The sequence below is a fragment of the Xyrauchen texanus genome, chromosome 26, assembly GCF_025860055.1.
Source record: "Xyrauchen texanus isolate HMW12.3.18 chromosome 26, RBS_HiC_50CHRs, whole genome shotgun sequence".
NCBI classification, from domain to species: Eukaryota; Metazoa; Chordata; class Actinopteri; order Cypriniformes; family Catostomidae; genus Xyrauchen; species Xyrauchen texanus.
The window spans coordinates 32,444,951-32,460,040 of NC_068301.1; the positions used below are offsets into that span (position 1 = coordinate 32,444,951).

General features: G+C 37.6%; 1 protein-coding gene and 1 pseudogene across 2 annotated transcripts in view; one reads left to right on the forward strand and one right to left on the reverse strand.

Moving 5' to 3' along the window:
* The first annotated feature begins 954 nt into the window (after positions 1-954).
* myo1g (myosin IG) overlaps positions 955-15,090 on the forward strand; it is a 76,755-nt gene continuing 62,619 nt past the window's right edge. For both annotated transcript variants that reach the window (XM_052093417.1, XM_052093418.1), the window contains exons 1-12: positions 955-1,227; positions 3,706-3,914; positions 4,068-4,161; positions 5,006-5,171; positions 5,753-5,806; positions 5,940-6,038; positions 6,169-6,285; positions 6,390-6,596; positions 7,910-8,055; positions 8,168-8,282; positions 8,416-8,586; positions 13,958-14,028. In XM_052093417.1, coding sequence (XP_051949377.1) covers positions 1,133-1,227; positions 3,706-3,914; positions 4,068-4,161; positions 5,006-5,171; positions 5,753-5,806; positions 5,940-6,038; positions 6,169-6,285; positions 6,390-6,596; positions 7,910-8,055; positions 8,168-8,282; positions 8,416-8,586; positions 13,958-14,028 — 1,544 coding nt within the window. In that variant the 5' untranslated portion in view covers positions 955-1,132. The remainder of the gene's footprint in view (positions 1,228-3,705; positions 3,915-4,067; positions 4,162-5,005; positions 5,172-5,752; positions 5,807-5,939; positions 6,039-6,168; positions 6,286-6,389; positions 6,597-7,909; positions 8,056-8,167; positions 8,283-8,415; positions 8,587-13,957; positions 14,029-15,090) is intronic.
* On the reverse strand, positions 9,077-13,542 carry LOC127619866 (eukaryotic translation initiation factor 3 subunit G-like; annotated as a pseudogene).

The following is a 15,090-nucleotide window of genomic DNA, read 5'->3' on the forward strand; positions in this document are numbered from 1 at the left end:
AATGCTGTTCTTAACAACACGTTTATTTGGATCATTTCATACTATTTAACTGATAGCATCACAACTGCTGATTGGTATCACAACTGCTCCCAGCACCCCTTTTTTCCTCCCTAAATGGCATGCTTTGAGTTCTTTCCATCTTGTTTGGTCCTGTTGTTTATGGTTATGAGTAGGTTTTTCAAGAATTAGATCCCAGATTAGTGTACGTGGGCAGCACAAACTCAGACTGTGTGAACGTTCTAGCTTTTGACAGCAGTTATGCCTATGATCCAGACTCCCCCATGACTGAAGGACTAGAGGAAAGGGGCCGGGTTTACGGAAATGCCTTTCATCCTCTCATAAGATAACTGTCTACGATGCCTTAAAGGAATAGTTCACCCCAAAATAAAAATTACAGTCAATATTTATTCACCCTCATGCCATTACAAACACTGTTATGAATCTCTTTCATGGAACAGAAGACTTGAAATATAGTGCAAGTTGTACTGATTACTTTTATAATTATTTGAAGGTGCTTTTTAGTATTTCTGGTGATTGACAGCCCCATACCTGATTTCCTTTTGCCCTTTTATGGAAAAGAGGGACCAGGATATTCTTCAAGAAATCCCCTTTTTATGTTCCACAGAAGACAGAAAGTCAAGTGATTAAATTATAAAAAATAATTTGTCATTTTTTGCAAAATCCTACTTTAAAGCCTATTTAACACACTATTTAAGTAGCAAGAACATGATACATTGTTGTTTGGGTTTATTTTGAATTTATAAAAGAGAGAGAGAGAGAGAGAGAGAGCGCAAAATTTCATCAGGACAGTGTCTGTGGTAACTTATGAAGATGTGAAAAAGTAATGCGTTTAAATTTAGTTCCTTCCCCATTATATACACCCACATGTGCAAATACACACACATGCAGGCGTTCTCTCGAACAGGATGACATGCTGAAGCCTGCAGACCGCAGTAGTCACTGACTTCATTTAGCTCAGCCTCAGATCAACCAAAGATCAAGACACAGGCTACACCCACTCTTGTCTGCTCTACCGGCTTTGAGAAGACGATAGTTACTGCTCTGTTTCTCTGCCTTTCTCGTCGCCCTCCACTCTTCTCTCCATCCGTTTGTCCTTCAGACACCTGTAGGGATGGCGGAACTGGAGGGCTTGGAGTTCGGAAAGTCTGACTTTGTGCTTCTAGACGAAGTGACTATGGAGCAGTTTATGGAGAATTTGAAGTTGAGGTAAGAACGAACAGTGTACAGTACACTTAGTCAGGCTGTGTATAGAGACTCAATGGGCAATATATGTATATACATACACATTACACTGAAACTTACAGCTCTACACATAATGGATTTCAATGACTTTATACTTGTGTTAAGTGTTAGCTAGACTATTGGGAGCTTTGGGAATGTGGTACTCATTTTTTTGTCTGAAGAACTTGCCCACTGAATACATTTCACTGTAAATTGTGAATATTAAAAGTCTGATTTTGTGTTTTTAGTGCTCGTTTTACTTTAGCCACTTCCTCGCTAGAACAGACAGAATGATGAAAAAATGACAGATGAAGAAACAGAAGTGGAGGGGGACGAATGAGTCATATCACATTTGATTTTCCCGCTCATGGCTGTGATATTAAATTTAGTGACTGACAGCAACAGCTTAAGCGACAAAATTCATCTTATCGTGTCTTATAACAGCTGATCAAGGCCAGCCAGTAGAATCTTAGTGGTGCTGATGATGAAATACAAAGTTTCCAGTTCTCCTTTCTTTCTACTTGCAGCATTTACTTCCAAGTACACCCTCTGTGATGTCATTGCTTGAACTGAGTGGAATCAGATTACCTTTACCTTGGTCAAATTAAAAAAAAAAAAAAAATGGTGTTAAAATGTGTTTGCCGGAAACTGAAAGTTTGATTGCATCCTGTGTTGTCTGTCACATTACACATCTGAAACATCAAGTTCTAACAATTCCCAGCAATAATATAACGCTTTTTAAAGCTGTGACAAGGTCTCATGTGATTGCACCGCATAATCACACAGAAAATAAATGTAAATTCACTCAAAGTTTATGAGTTAATGCTTTTTTATTATTTGCATAAAGAGCATGTTACTCTTTTATTTGAATCCTCAGGTATTAGATCTGCCTTAGAGATGTGGATTATGTATAGACTTCAATGAAAATGTGCTTGTTTTGAAAAAGTATATATAAGTAAGGCCAAAACGACTAAAACGTTTAAACTATGGAAAGATGTCCGTGTTTTTGCTCTGTACACTTGGAAGAGATAGCATTTCCCTAAATATGATTACACTATATTTTTTTGTTGTCTGAAATTCAGAAAGTGAGTCATCTTGAACACCATTGCACTTCCTGTTCTCACTTCCCAGCCTCATATCACTTCCTGCTGAATATGGGTGTGTGTGTGACATTGAGAGCCATACTGCAAAAGCCATACAGATGTTTATGTAGAAATTATGTAGATAAACATGAACAAATGTTTTGTTTCCCTCATTTGAAATTATGTTATTTGATATTCAACTAATGTTGATAAAATGGGATACCATTATTAAACTTTTGTTATTAATATGCTAAAGTTCAGTAGATGCAGAAAGTCACACAGAGGTCACACAGTAAAAACAATCTGTATATTTACAGCAAAATTCTCTCTTGAAATTACTGTAACTCTTAAATGCACTATATTGCTACAACAAATGTTGCATTAAGTGACTAGTTTAAATAAACCAAAAATAATGGTTCTGATTTTGTGAACAGCTAATGATGTATTAACAATATATTTAAAGACTTAAGAATGTCAGAGCTTATGTACATTGGCAGTGCACATGCTATTGACACATAAGAGCCATAATGCCCCTGTGGGGCTCAGTGGCGGAGCTAGGGTGTGGCCCCACTGGCCACCCCAATCGCAATTGCGGTTTTAGTCATGTTGCCAAACCTCTCCATCCCGGGTGTCATTGTATCCACTCCCCCCCATCCCCCATCATTTTTTTGCATTTACTGCATCCATAGTTAACATTCCTCTCTGTAACTTAAGCTCTGTCCCAAATGACATACTATACACTGTGCACTTACAATATACACTATGCACTCACCCAACTAGTGTATGAAGTTTTACTACACAGAAGTAGCTATTAACAGCTATTGGAAGTGAAATTTTAAATGCATGCGATGTGTTGTAACTAGCTTTAGCGCATGAGCCAATCTCAGTTTAACACTTGTACCTCAAACAACTTACATATTTGCACAGTGTGGGGTGATGGTAAAGCGTTCAACTCACATTTGTAAGGTGCTATCTTCACAGAATTTTCACTAGTTGCTACATCATTACAACAACTGTTTTGTCAGATCAGCATTGCAGTCAAGTAACTCCGCCCCTTTCGCTACATATGGCAAGCCGCGTGCGCTAAATGCAAGAAGTGTCCAACATTACACACTCCCTTTTGACAGCTGAAGAAGTGCATCATCTATTTGTTGCATCAGTGTTAACATTCTACTTGCACTTCAAAATGATGTAGAATAGTGTAGAAATGTGCGGTTTGTGATGTACCTTTCTACTTAAACCTTTATTCTGCCATAGCATGATTTATGATTTACCCAAAACAGCACATATGATAACAGTAAATCTTGATTCAGCTATTTCTTCCTGTAACTTCTGGTATGTGCACGTTGTTCACGATAAGTTTATTGTTTGTTGTTTTCAGGTTTGAGAAGGGTCGTATCTACACTTTTATTGGAGAAGTGGTGGTGTCAGTCAATCCGTACAGACAGTTGGATGTCTATGGGAAGGGGGTCATTGAAAACTACAGGGGCAGAGAACTATATGAAAATCCACCTCACCTGTATGCTGTCGCCGATGCGGCTTACAAAGCCATGAAGAGACGAGCCAAAGACACCTGCATTGTCATTTCAGGTACAGCAGCTACTTCTGAACAGTTTTTGCTTAATGTTAATTTATGAATATATTGTTGTTCTTAGTAAGTTCTTGTGAACTATTGTGTTAACTGGTATTATGTATCTTTGAGAGCCATAAGTGAAAGAATTAGACTGTTTCCTTGTGTTTCAGGTGAAAGTGGAGCAGGCAAGACTGAGGCAAGCAAGTATATAATGCAGTACATTGCAGCTATCACCAATCCCAGCCAGAGGGCAGAGGTCGAGAGGTCAGTTTCCTGAGGGGATTGACAGCTCTGGACTTAAAAAAGTGTTTGCTTATAATTTTGAGTACCACAAATATTTTGGCTCATCCTTCCTTTTCTAAAAAACATAGTGGATAGTGGACAGTGAGTATTTTAAGTTTTTTTAACGTTTATGGATTGTTTGTCCCCATTCGCTTCCATTGTAAGTGCCTCACTGGAACCTCAATTTTTGTTTTTTAATAGAAAAGGAGGAACAAGTCAAAATGAATTTTTGTGGTAATCAACATTATGCCATAAATACTGTCGATTGAGCTTAACTTGTACTGAACCCGGACTATTACTTTAATTACATATAAATGCATCTTATTGCTTTTAATATCCTGTAGTAAAACTGGAGATTTATCTTGATTTAAGCCCCACAGATTTAATGTTTCCTTCTAACAGTTATTAATTAACAGATTATTTTGCAAAGTTTATTTAATGCCACTAACTTTTTACTTTTTAAAATGTTTTTTTATTTGTAACATCTGATGTACTGTAGTTCTTTATTCTATTTTACAGGTCTAGTTATACATATTATGGCATAAAATATGAGGTTGATTTAATTTTATGGGTAGCAGGTAATATATTCCCAATCAAATTTTTCAGATGAAGAACAGTATGTTTTAAATTGAAGTGTTGATAGTAAGTATGTTTATAACAAAATATGCCCTCATAAAAGTACAAAATGCCCCTGAAATTCAAATCCAGGGGGCACTTACTGCCAGTTGATGGAAAAGTTAATTTCGGGAACTGATAAGGAGACATAACCATGTTATCTCTTCTCTTGTACCTTAATCATTTTTGAATTGTTTTCGTCCTACCACAGTGTGAAGAATGTGCTCCTGAAGTCCAACTGTGTGTTAGAGGCCTTTGGGAATGCAAAGACCAACCGCAATGACAACTCCAGCCGCTTCGGGAAATACATGGACATCAACTTCAACTTTAACGGAGACCCCACAGGAGGACACATCAACAACTACCTGCTGGAAAAGGTGAGAATTCAGTTTCACAAAATGGGATACTATACCGCCAAATGAACGTGACACAAGGACTTTTTTCTTGCGCAACACAAATCTTTTTTTGGTCATCCTTTTAAAAGACCTTTTAAACAAACTACTAGGGCTACATTTCTTGTGATAAACTTGCAATATGTAACTCTAAAATAAAGTGATAAATAAAGCGAATACTTCACTATGTTTTGAGTACGTACCGTCATATACTAAAACGAACGGAAAACGCTCGAGCAGCCGATGGTTGTTGGGAAATACGAACTCTTCTAAACTTTGAAACGTTGGTAGAAATTAACTCTGAAAATACATTTGTAAATTAATGTGTTGAGTTAAATGTGTGTGTGTGTGTGTGTGTGTGTGTATATATATATATATATATATATATATATATATATATATATATATATATATATATATAGTTATTTTTCCCTGCTTGAAAAATAGACAAGCTTTGCCAAGCTTAAAACCACATAAGATTTACAACTACGTACGCTGGATTACATTTTAGTTTAGTGCATTATTAGGTAGAATGCTTGTGACATGTAATACCTTCTCTTTCTCAGTCAAGAGTTGTCCAACAGCATGAGGGAGAAAGAAACTTCCACTCATTTTATCAGGTGAGATCTTCTTCCAGGAATTGGTATTCATATGGGATTAACATATTACTCCGGGAGTCCGAAATGCTTCAAAAACTGCTGTTAAATGCTTAACAAACACAAATATCAGCTTTTATGTTTTGTGTTGATGCAGTTACTACGGGGAGGATCAGATGATTTGCTTGAATCACTGTATCTGCAGAGAGATCCCGGCGAATATACTTACACCAGTCAAGGAGCCTCTGTCACACTCGTATGTCTTTATCTTATGAATTCAATATGAATTTTCTAGAAAATAATATCACATCACATGTATTATCTCCCTATACCCATGACATGGATTCATATCAGTATCCCTCTATCTTTCCCTGTTGTCATCACAGGCCTCCAATAATGACTCCTTATGTCATAAAGCCGTGATGGCAGCACTGAAAGTGATTGGATTCACTGCAGAAGAGATCAGTTCCATCTACAAGATCCTTGGGACCATCCTAAACTTGGTCAGTCTTTCTATCGTCTTTCTATCTGTTTGTAGTTTTAATTTGATCCAGCAGTAATTAAACGTTTTACAATGTTATTTGTCACTTTAAAACATTCTGTTTAGAGTAAACTTCAGTTTACTAGTGATGGTGAACATGTCGTGCTTGTTGGAGATGACACAGTGAAGCATATTTCTGAGCTGACCTCCACGGAGCCTGAGAACACCAGAAAAGCACTACTATACCGCACAGTGGCTACAGGGGGTGGTGAGGTCATCGAAAAGGGACACAGTGAGCAGGAAGCTAGCTATGGAAGAGATGCTTTTGCCAAGGTATTATGCCCTTTTTGACTTATTCATCTTCTAATTTTTTTTTTTTTTTCTTTTCTTATTTATATGATTTTCCTATTAAAAAAACAGGTGAGCATATATATATATATATATATATATATATATATATATACATATACAAATATATAAATAAGCTATTAAAATCAACATAGTGTCATAGTATGAATGTTACTATAATGTAATTTTTGCAAACTGAGTTTTACATGCCATGCTCTACGTTTCGTCGCAGTTTCCTGGTGAATTGAACACTAGAGGCGCTACAAAAATGTTGCGTTTTATTCACTTATTCAAACAAATGGCGAGTACAACAGCTGATTATGACTTTATAAACACTTTTTTCACTCCATTCCACATACACTGCAATGTTATGTCATCAAAACACTTTTACTCTAATGCATAATTCGAAAAACAATGCATTTTAACACGTGTACTACAGACCCACCTACCTTTACACACTTATTCCACTGTGATTAGCTTGTGCGGTAGCTCACCTGATAGATTGTTGGACTTTGGACTTGGAAGACCAAGGTTCCAGCCCAGAAAAACTGACTTGTGAAAGGAATATGTCATAAAATCAACACATAATGATGTGGTTGCTGAAGAAAATTTGCTTTTCATGTCGCAGTTGCTTTTATGACACTATCGGTAAGGTTTAGGTGTTGGTTTATGGTAAGGATGTCTGTTTAATTTACATCTCATTTGCTTTTAAGACGCTTTTAGGTGTCATTTCTGTGCTACTAGTGGCACCAAACGGAAATACAAAAATAAAACAACCTTTGCCAACACCCCTTTGACTCATCATGCCCTTTCACACTCTCAGATTCCCTATGAACAAATAGGTCATACTAAATAAAAGGTGATAAACGTTTAACGTCGTAATGAACAAGACCACTATAACATATACACACCGGAAGCGTGGCAGAATGATCGGGTCATCCGATAACATCAGGTCAGGTCATTTTAATGAGATATATAGCAGTTCAATGTGTTATGTAAATAAAACTCCAACTTTAGTATAAAACTACCTGCCAAGTAAAAAAAAGACAATTTAATGAAACTATGCTGCAGAAACAGCTTTTCCAAAATCGGTGACCGTGTGACATCTTAAGGTGGAATACATTTACACATGACCACCCACATTTACACATCAATCATGTCTATTTGTTGTTTAGCAATTTGGCCAATTTAATTATGTGAGAGGGTGAGAAAATCGACATGACATGACCCCTATAAAAATATGTGTTTAATGTATTATAAGTTCAGTTGTTGTCATTCTTGCTGGTCTTCATTTTAAGGCTTTGTACGAAAGATTATTTGGGTGGATAGTGAGTCGTATCAATGCTGTTATTGAAGTCAAGGACTACAACCCTGCCCTCCATGGCAAAAACACTGTTATAGGTGTGCTGGACATCTATGGCTTTGAGATCTTTGACAATAACAGGTCAGTGCCATTTATGCTCTGTATTTATTATTACTGCTTTTAAAACTATGCATTGTTTTGAAAATGATGCAACACAAAATAGTATTTTTTCCTATCCTTTTCCTGGCCACAGTTTTGAGCAGTTCTGCATTAACTACTGCAATGAGAAGCTACAACAGCTCTTCATTGAGCTCATTCTACGGCAGGAGCAGGAGGAGTACCAGAGAGAGGGGATCACATGGCAACATGTAAGCATCATACATATATTTACCCATCTGGAACTAAGGAATTCAGCACTCTAGGTACATAGGTACATATCTGTACATCCAGAGCATACTAAATCTTACACCTTTCTCTATGATACACTATTATTTCTTTCAGATTGAATACTTTAATAATCAGATCATTGTAGACTTGGTGGAGCAGCCTCATAAGGGGATCATCTCCATCCTGGATGAGGCATGTCTTACTGCGGGAAAAGTCACAGATACTATCTGCCTGGACAGCATGAACAAAAAGCTAGGACAGCATCCTCACTACACTTCCCGAAAGGTAAGCATGCACAATGAGAACCATCATCCATTTTTCCTGCCACAGCATTTCTCTGATCAGATCGCATAAGCATAGATTTCTTAGGCTTCTCATAAATTATGGAACAAAACTGCACCCTCTGCACTGCTGCAGTTTGACAGCAATGTCAGAAGGGGGCAGTACGCTTACACTCTGTATACAGTTAAAAGGGTAGTTTATGATTTTTTCATTTTTCTGGGGGACATAAAAACAAAAGAGATGTTTTGCATAATGTTTGGAAGTGACAGCCTCAGTCACTATTCACTTCTGATGTATGGAAAAGAAGATGCAATGAAAGTGAATGGTTCTGGGGCTTACATTCTTCCTAAAGGCAGTCACATTTACCTTTGCATGGTGAAATTCTCGGGTAAGAAGGTTTTCGAATTTTGCATGTGTGTGAAACTACAATGGGTTGTTAAAATTGTTTGCATTTATTTGGATAACTGCCTTGTGCAATTGGGACCTGGAATATTTATGCAATGGGTTTGGCCCATTCCACGTTGAGAATGAGATGATTGTATCCAAATCCTGACATACCAGCAATGGCTCTGGCAGCGTCCTCGCAGCGGTAAAAGCTGATGAAGGCAAAGCCCTTAGACTGGCCTGTGTTCTTGTCCTTGGCCTGATAGATTATAGAGATGAAACCGAAAGGTCTGAACAGCACTTGCAGGTCTGTTTCTCTGGTGTCCTCAGACAGCTTGGTCACACGGATTGGTCACATTATCATCATCTCTGCGGTTAGACTCCTCTGTGCGTTGCTCCGTTCTGCAGGCTGGGGGAACATACTTCCCGGTCTTATTCTGGACTGGCTGAGCAGGTTCAGAATCTGCTGCTTTCTCTTTTCCCCTCGTGGACAGGCCCAACTGCTCGGCCAGTTCCTTCTGCATTGGACCAAGCGTGTCCTTGTGTGGACAGCGGGTGTTCCAGTGATCCCCTTTGCAAATACGGTAGGCCACAATCTTCTGTCCTTTCAGCTTGTTAATTGGATTCTTATCCTTGTCTTGGGCATTCAAGTCCTCATTATTGGAGATGAAGGGCATGAAGACATCATCACTCACTGTCAAGGTGGCAATATTGGGACCTGGTGGGTTAAACTCTGAATTGCCAAATTTCTTCCAGTTCTTTCTCCTGGCCACTGATTTCAAGGCATTCCGTGTCTCAATTGAGAAATTCCTGATAATCTTACACTTCTTGCCATCTTCATAAATCTTGTATTTTGTGACAGTCTTACTATTACCTTTATCTGTCTCTTTTGGTGAATGGAGTGAACCTACAACTAAATCACACAGATTTGCTGGGAATAAAATGCCCAAACATTTAATGCCCTGTTTGGGCCACTGGAAGGAGCCATAGTTTCGGATTTAGACCAATTGACTCTGTAACCTGAGAACTTAGAAAAGGCAAGGCATAGATCTATTGGGGTCGGAGACAAATAATCAAATATTATCTGCGTAAAGCAAAAGCTTATGCACCATACCTCCCACCACCACCCCTGGAAAATCATCCTGCTTTCTTATCACAGCTGCTAGGCTCAAGGGCAAGACAGAACAATAATGGGGAAAGGCAGCGACCCTGCAGAGTGCCCCTATCCAGAGCTAAACTATCTGAAATGAATCCATTTGTTTGTACCGCCGCGACCGGATGTCTATAAAAGTAAATGACTCCATCCAGAAAAAGTGTTCCCGAACCCATATACCATATTTCCAAAATCTTATAAAGATAATCCCATTCTAACATATCAAGATGGCAGTGACTGCAGTCTGATCATAACTTAATCGGTTAAAAAAATTTTACGATTTTTGCCAGTATTTTTACATCTGTTTGGACCAGGGAAATTGGACAAGAACTTGGATCTTTGTCCTTTTTAAGAATCAGACTAATCTGGGCTTGTGTCATGGTTGGTGGAAGCTTTCTATTCTTTAATGATTCTGTATAAACTTCTAACAAATGTGGAGCCAATTCTGTAGCATAAAATAGAATAAGAAAATTCAACAGCAAAGCCGTCTGGCCCTGGAGCCTTACCTGTATTTTTTCATCAGTTTAGGGAGTTCTAATGGTTCCACAAAGTTTCTAATATCTTCATCAGTAGACAAAGACGTGAAACTATAGAGATCAAGATAGAATTCTTTAAAAGCATTATTAATATCAATGGCTGTGGTAAATATTTCACCACCAGCCAATTTCACTGAGGGAATGGTACAAAAAGACTCTCTCTGCATTATTTATCTAGCCAAAAGCTTCCCTACTTTGTCCCCCAACTCAAGGTATGACTGTCTTACCCTGAATAAACAAAACTCCACCTTCTGCGACAAAATAGTTTTATATCAGGATTACAATCTGATCAATTCTCTGAGGCCATCAGACAACATTTGGTGCTTCAGCTCTGCCTCGGCACTTTTAATATTCCCTTCCAACTCCACAAGTTCTTGTGCTTTGAATTTTTTGATGAATGAGGCATTCTGTATGACCCGGCCCCTAAGAACAGCCTTAAGTGCCTCCAAAGCCACACCTACAGAGGATACAGGGGACCAGTTGGTCACCATATAAACATTGATTTCAGCCTTTAACATTTGTTGAAATTCAGGATTTTGCAAAAGGGATACATTAAAGCGGCAACTATATGATTTATTTTTCTCTGTATGTGGCAACACCTTTAAACTCACCAGGGCGTGAAATGAGACTAAGTTGTTTCCAATTGAACAATCAACAACAGATGAAATGAGGGACTTATCTATTATAGAATAAATCTTATGGGCTGATGAAAAAATTTTATAGTCCCTACCAGATGGGTTCAAAAGTCTCCAAATATCTGCAAGACCAAGATATTTACACATCCTGTGAAGTGTCAATGATGCTCTAGAAGGCTTGCACACTTTTGCTTCACTATGATCAAGGACTGAATCATCAATAGATTAAAGTCTCCTCCCAATATTATATCATGAGGCTTGCAACAACCCCTCAAGATCTATAAAAAAGTCCTGATCCACATCATCAATGGTAGGTGTGTAAATATTAGTCAAAATCAAACTTTGCCCCTGAATTTCTTCCAGAACTATAATGACTCTTCCTAATTTATCTTTAATCTGTTTGAGACATTTTAATTGTAGATGTTTACTTATCAATGTAATGACTCCCCTGCTCTTACTTGAGCCAGCACTAAAGAAAACATGTCCACCCCATATCTTCCCAAATTGTTCAGCTTCCTGCGGGGAAAGATGTGTTTCTTGAAGAAAAACTACATCATATTTCTTACATTTAAGAAAATAAATTACCTTCCTTTTTTATGGGGTGGCCAACCCATTCACAGACAATGAGAGACAATCCACTCATATTAACATATGACATTTTGACATATAAAAAAATAGATTGTGAGTCAAAAATAAAATTATAAAGACCACACTCCACATTGGTACAACACTCAACCCCCGAAGATTCCCCAGAACAAAACAAACAGAAAAAAGAAAAACTTGCGCATGACAGCGCCAACTGGCGTACATCCCTCTAAACTCAAACAGTCCTCCTCCAAGAGCCCCCATGACAGCTTTGCCTTCAGATTGCTCAAGTCCGGTGTTTATATAAAACAATTTGAAAGACAGCATTGAACAACAGAAGATAATCTATAAAACAGACTCCAGCCAGTAAACCAAATAAAAAAAAATCAACAACAAAAACATGTAGATTCAAACACTCGTCTCAAAGGTGTGTGCCTTCACAAAACAAGCTCCAGCCGCAAGCGGAACCAGCAAAAAATGAATAAAAAAACAGGCCGTACAGTTCTTCGGGTAGTCAAACTCACTTCAATGTCCTGCAAGAAATATTCCACAAAACCGACTCCAGCCAACAGGAAGCATAAGCACTCAAAACGAGCAGATGTATCTACAAGCTGTCCTGAAGAAATTATTCTACACAAAACAAACTCCAGCCACTAGGTGGAACAGCACAAAAAGAAACGAAAAAGACGCTCAGCTTCCTCGAACAGTCGAGAGTATGTTTAATGAGACAGGTCCACTAAGCGGCAACATGAAAATCATCAAATGGGTTACTCCAATGTTTTTATACAAGACTGATTCTCTATGGCCATCCTTAGTATCTGTTCTCAGTTTGGCCAGAAACATCAGTGCAAAAGCGATTTTCCATTGATGTAAGAGATTCTTGCATTCCTTGAATCATTCACTTTCTCTCTTGTCAAATTCGCAAAGTCTGGGATCAAGAAAATGTTGTGACACTTCCAAGAAAGCTTTCCATTGCTCCTCGCCTCGCTTAACATGAGATCTTCATCAGATGATCTATAAAATTTGGCAAGAATTGATCGGGGCCTGTCTGCCTCAGCTGAGCTCCAAGCTGGAACTCTGTGAGCTCGCTCGATTTCCATCTTATGGCCTGTTATTTCGTGCAGACTCAGGAAGAGCTCGTCTAGGAATTCCACCATATCTCAATCTTCCTCATGCTCAGGAATTCCAACAATTTGGATGTTGTTTCGTCAATTACGATTCTCCAAATCCTCCAGTTTTTCCCAAACGTGTTCCAAGTCTATCTTGGTTGCTAGCGGGTTTGCAGCTAATAATAATCTTGTAGCCAACTCAGAGAATTTCATCTCCATGGAAGTAATCGATAGACGTATTACAGCAAGATCCTCCAAGTCTGCAATGACTTTCGTCAGCATTACAGACACATTCATCAATTTACGGCGGATTTCTTTCAGTTCACAGTCCACAGAATTGAGTCCGGGGCTTTCGGCCTCTTGCTCCTGTGAATCAGGCCAAGCATGTGTCTTTTAATATTTCCACAGCCCGAGGATTTAGAATTTTTTGACATATTGTCTTCCTAGAACAGTTAAAAATCAGGGTGTATCGAATCTCACCGGTTTATGGTAATAAAATTTGTAATACAATTAGCAAAGTGCGTAGAGCTCGCTGCTCACACTTTCGCTCCTCGCATGGCGTCACGTGACTCAATTTGAGTATTTCTATGTAAAACATGATTCTAATTTTATTCAATAAGAAAAATATGAAAGATTGCACTTGATTTTATCCATCAGTAATTTATTAAATCATAAAAAGTTGATTAAACATTGTTTTTATTTGAAGCTGGTGACATCATCTGAAAATGTAAGTTGTTTTAGAGGTGGAGCAATTTATTACATTTTGATGGAAGCTTACGAAGACAGACCTTTATTTAATTCTTTATTTATTTTGAAATAATGTCCTCTAATGAATCCTTCACAAGGAGACCAGGAATGTTCATGCTGACTTTAAAGCACTTGTGTAGAGCTCTGTGCATAGAAACAAAAACACAAGGACTGTATTATACTTGTTGACGATATGACCACTGAAACTCTGGTCTTTTTTCTCAGCTTTTTCCTACTGACAAGACCATGGAGTTCAACCGAGATTTCCGTATTCGACACTATGCTGGAGATGTCACGTGAGTGTTTGAAAGACATTTTCAATGTTACCCTTTGTCCCTATTATCCTGTGTAACAAACAGTCCTTCATGACTCAGGTGCAGGTGATGTGAACAGAATTCAGTAATTGCAAATGCCTTTTCAATTCAGCAGCTGTAAAACAGCTTTGGAAACGTAATTTGAAATGAATATGGGTCAGTACAGCAATGTATTACAGCCAGACAAAACAACATTAAGCATTTCTTCGAAAAATATCATGTTGATTGAAAAAACGTCAGCACATCTGTGTATAGGAAAACAGAAGTGTAAGTTCTCACTTAAACAGTAGCTCAGAGTTGTGTAACGTACTCAGAATAAGTAATCCACTACTAATGACTTATTACTTTGAAAAATTTTATCATATTGCTTTGCTGGTTACTTCTAAAAGTAATCACATTACTACATTACAAATTATTTTACTTTTAAATTACTTTCTAATGAACTTTTCCTAGAAACGTTTTTGGTTTTCCACCCAAATTCAAAATGTCTATAATACTTTGGCGCAAGTAATGTACTTAAAAGTAATTACTTTAATTGAAAGTCATTAGCTGTAATAACATTTTTACATGTAATGTGTTACATTAATTTATTTGACTAAAAAGTAATTCGATAACAGTTACTAATTACTTTTTAATCTAATACACTCAACACTGCAGTAGATCCTCCATGTCATCATGATGTTCCATTCAGTCCTAAAAGACATGGAAGGGCATTCACAAGGCATTTAACTACCATAATGTTATGTATTTCGAAAAATAAAACAGAATATTCCGCAGTAAATAATATAGTTGTAAAAAATGACATGTTTATAATCATCTGGATTAGATTGGATTGTGAAAAGTGGGCTATGATTTTATTGGTTAATATTAGTTTGCCCCACCCACAGAACCTTTTATGCACAAGTGTCAATGAAAATAAGTAATTACATTTTTATTAAAGATGATGAAAACTCCAATGTTTATTGAACTCTAATGCACCTCTTTGACAGCTTTTAACAGCTTTGTCAGTTAAAGGTAATTTAGCTTCCTAAATATATACACTGA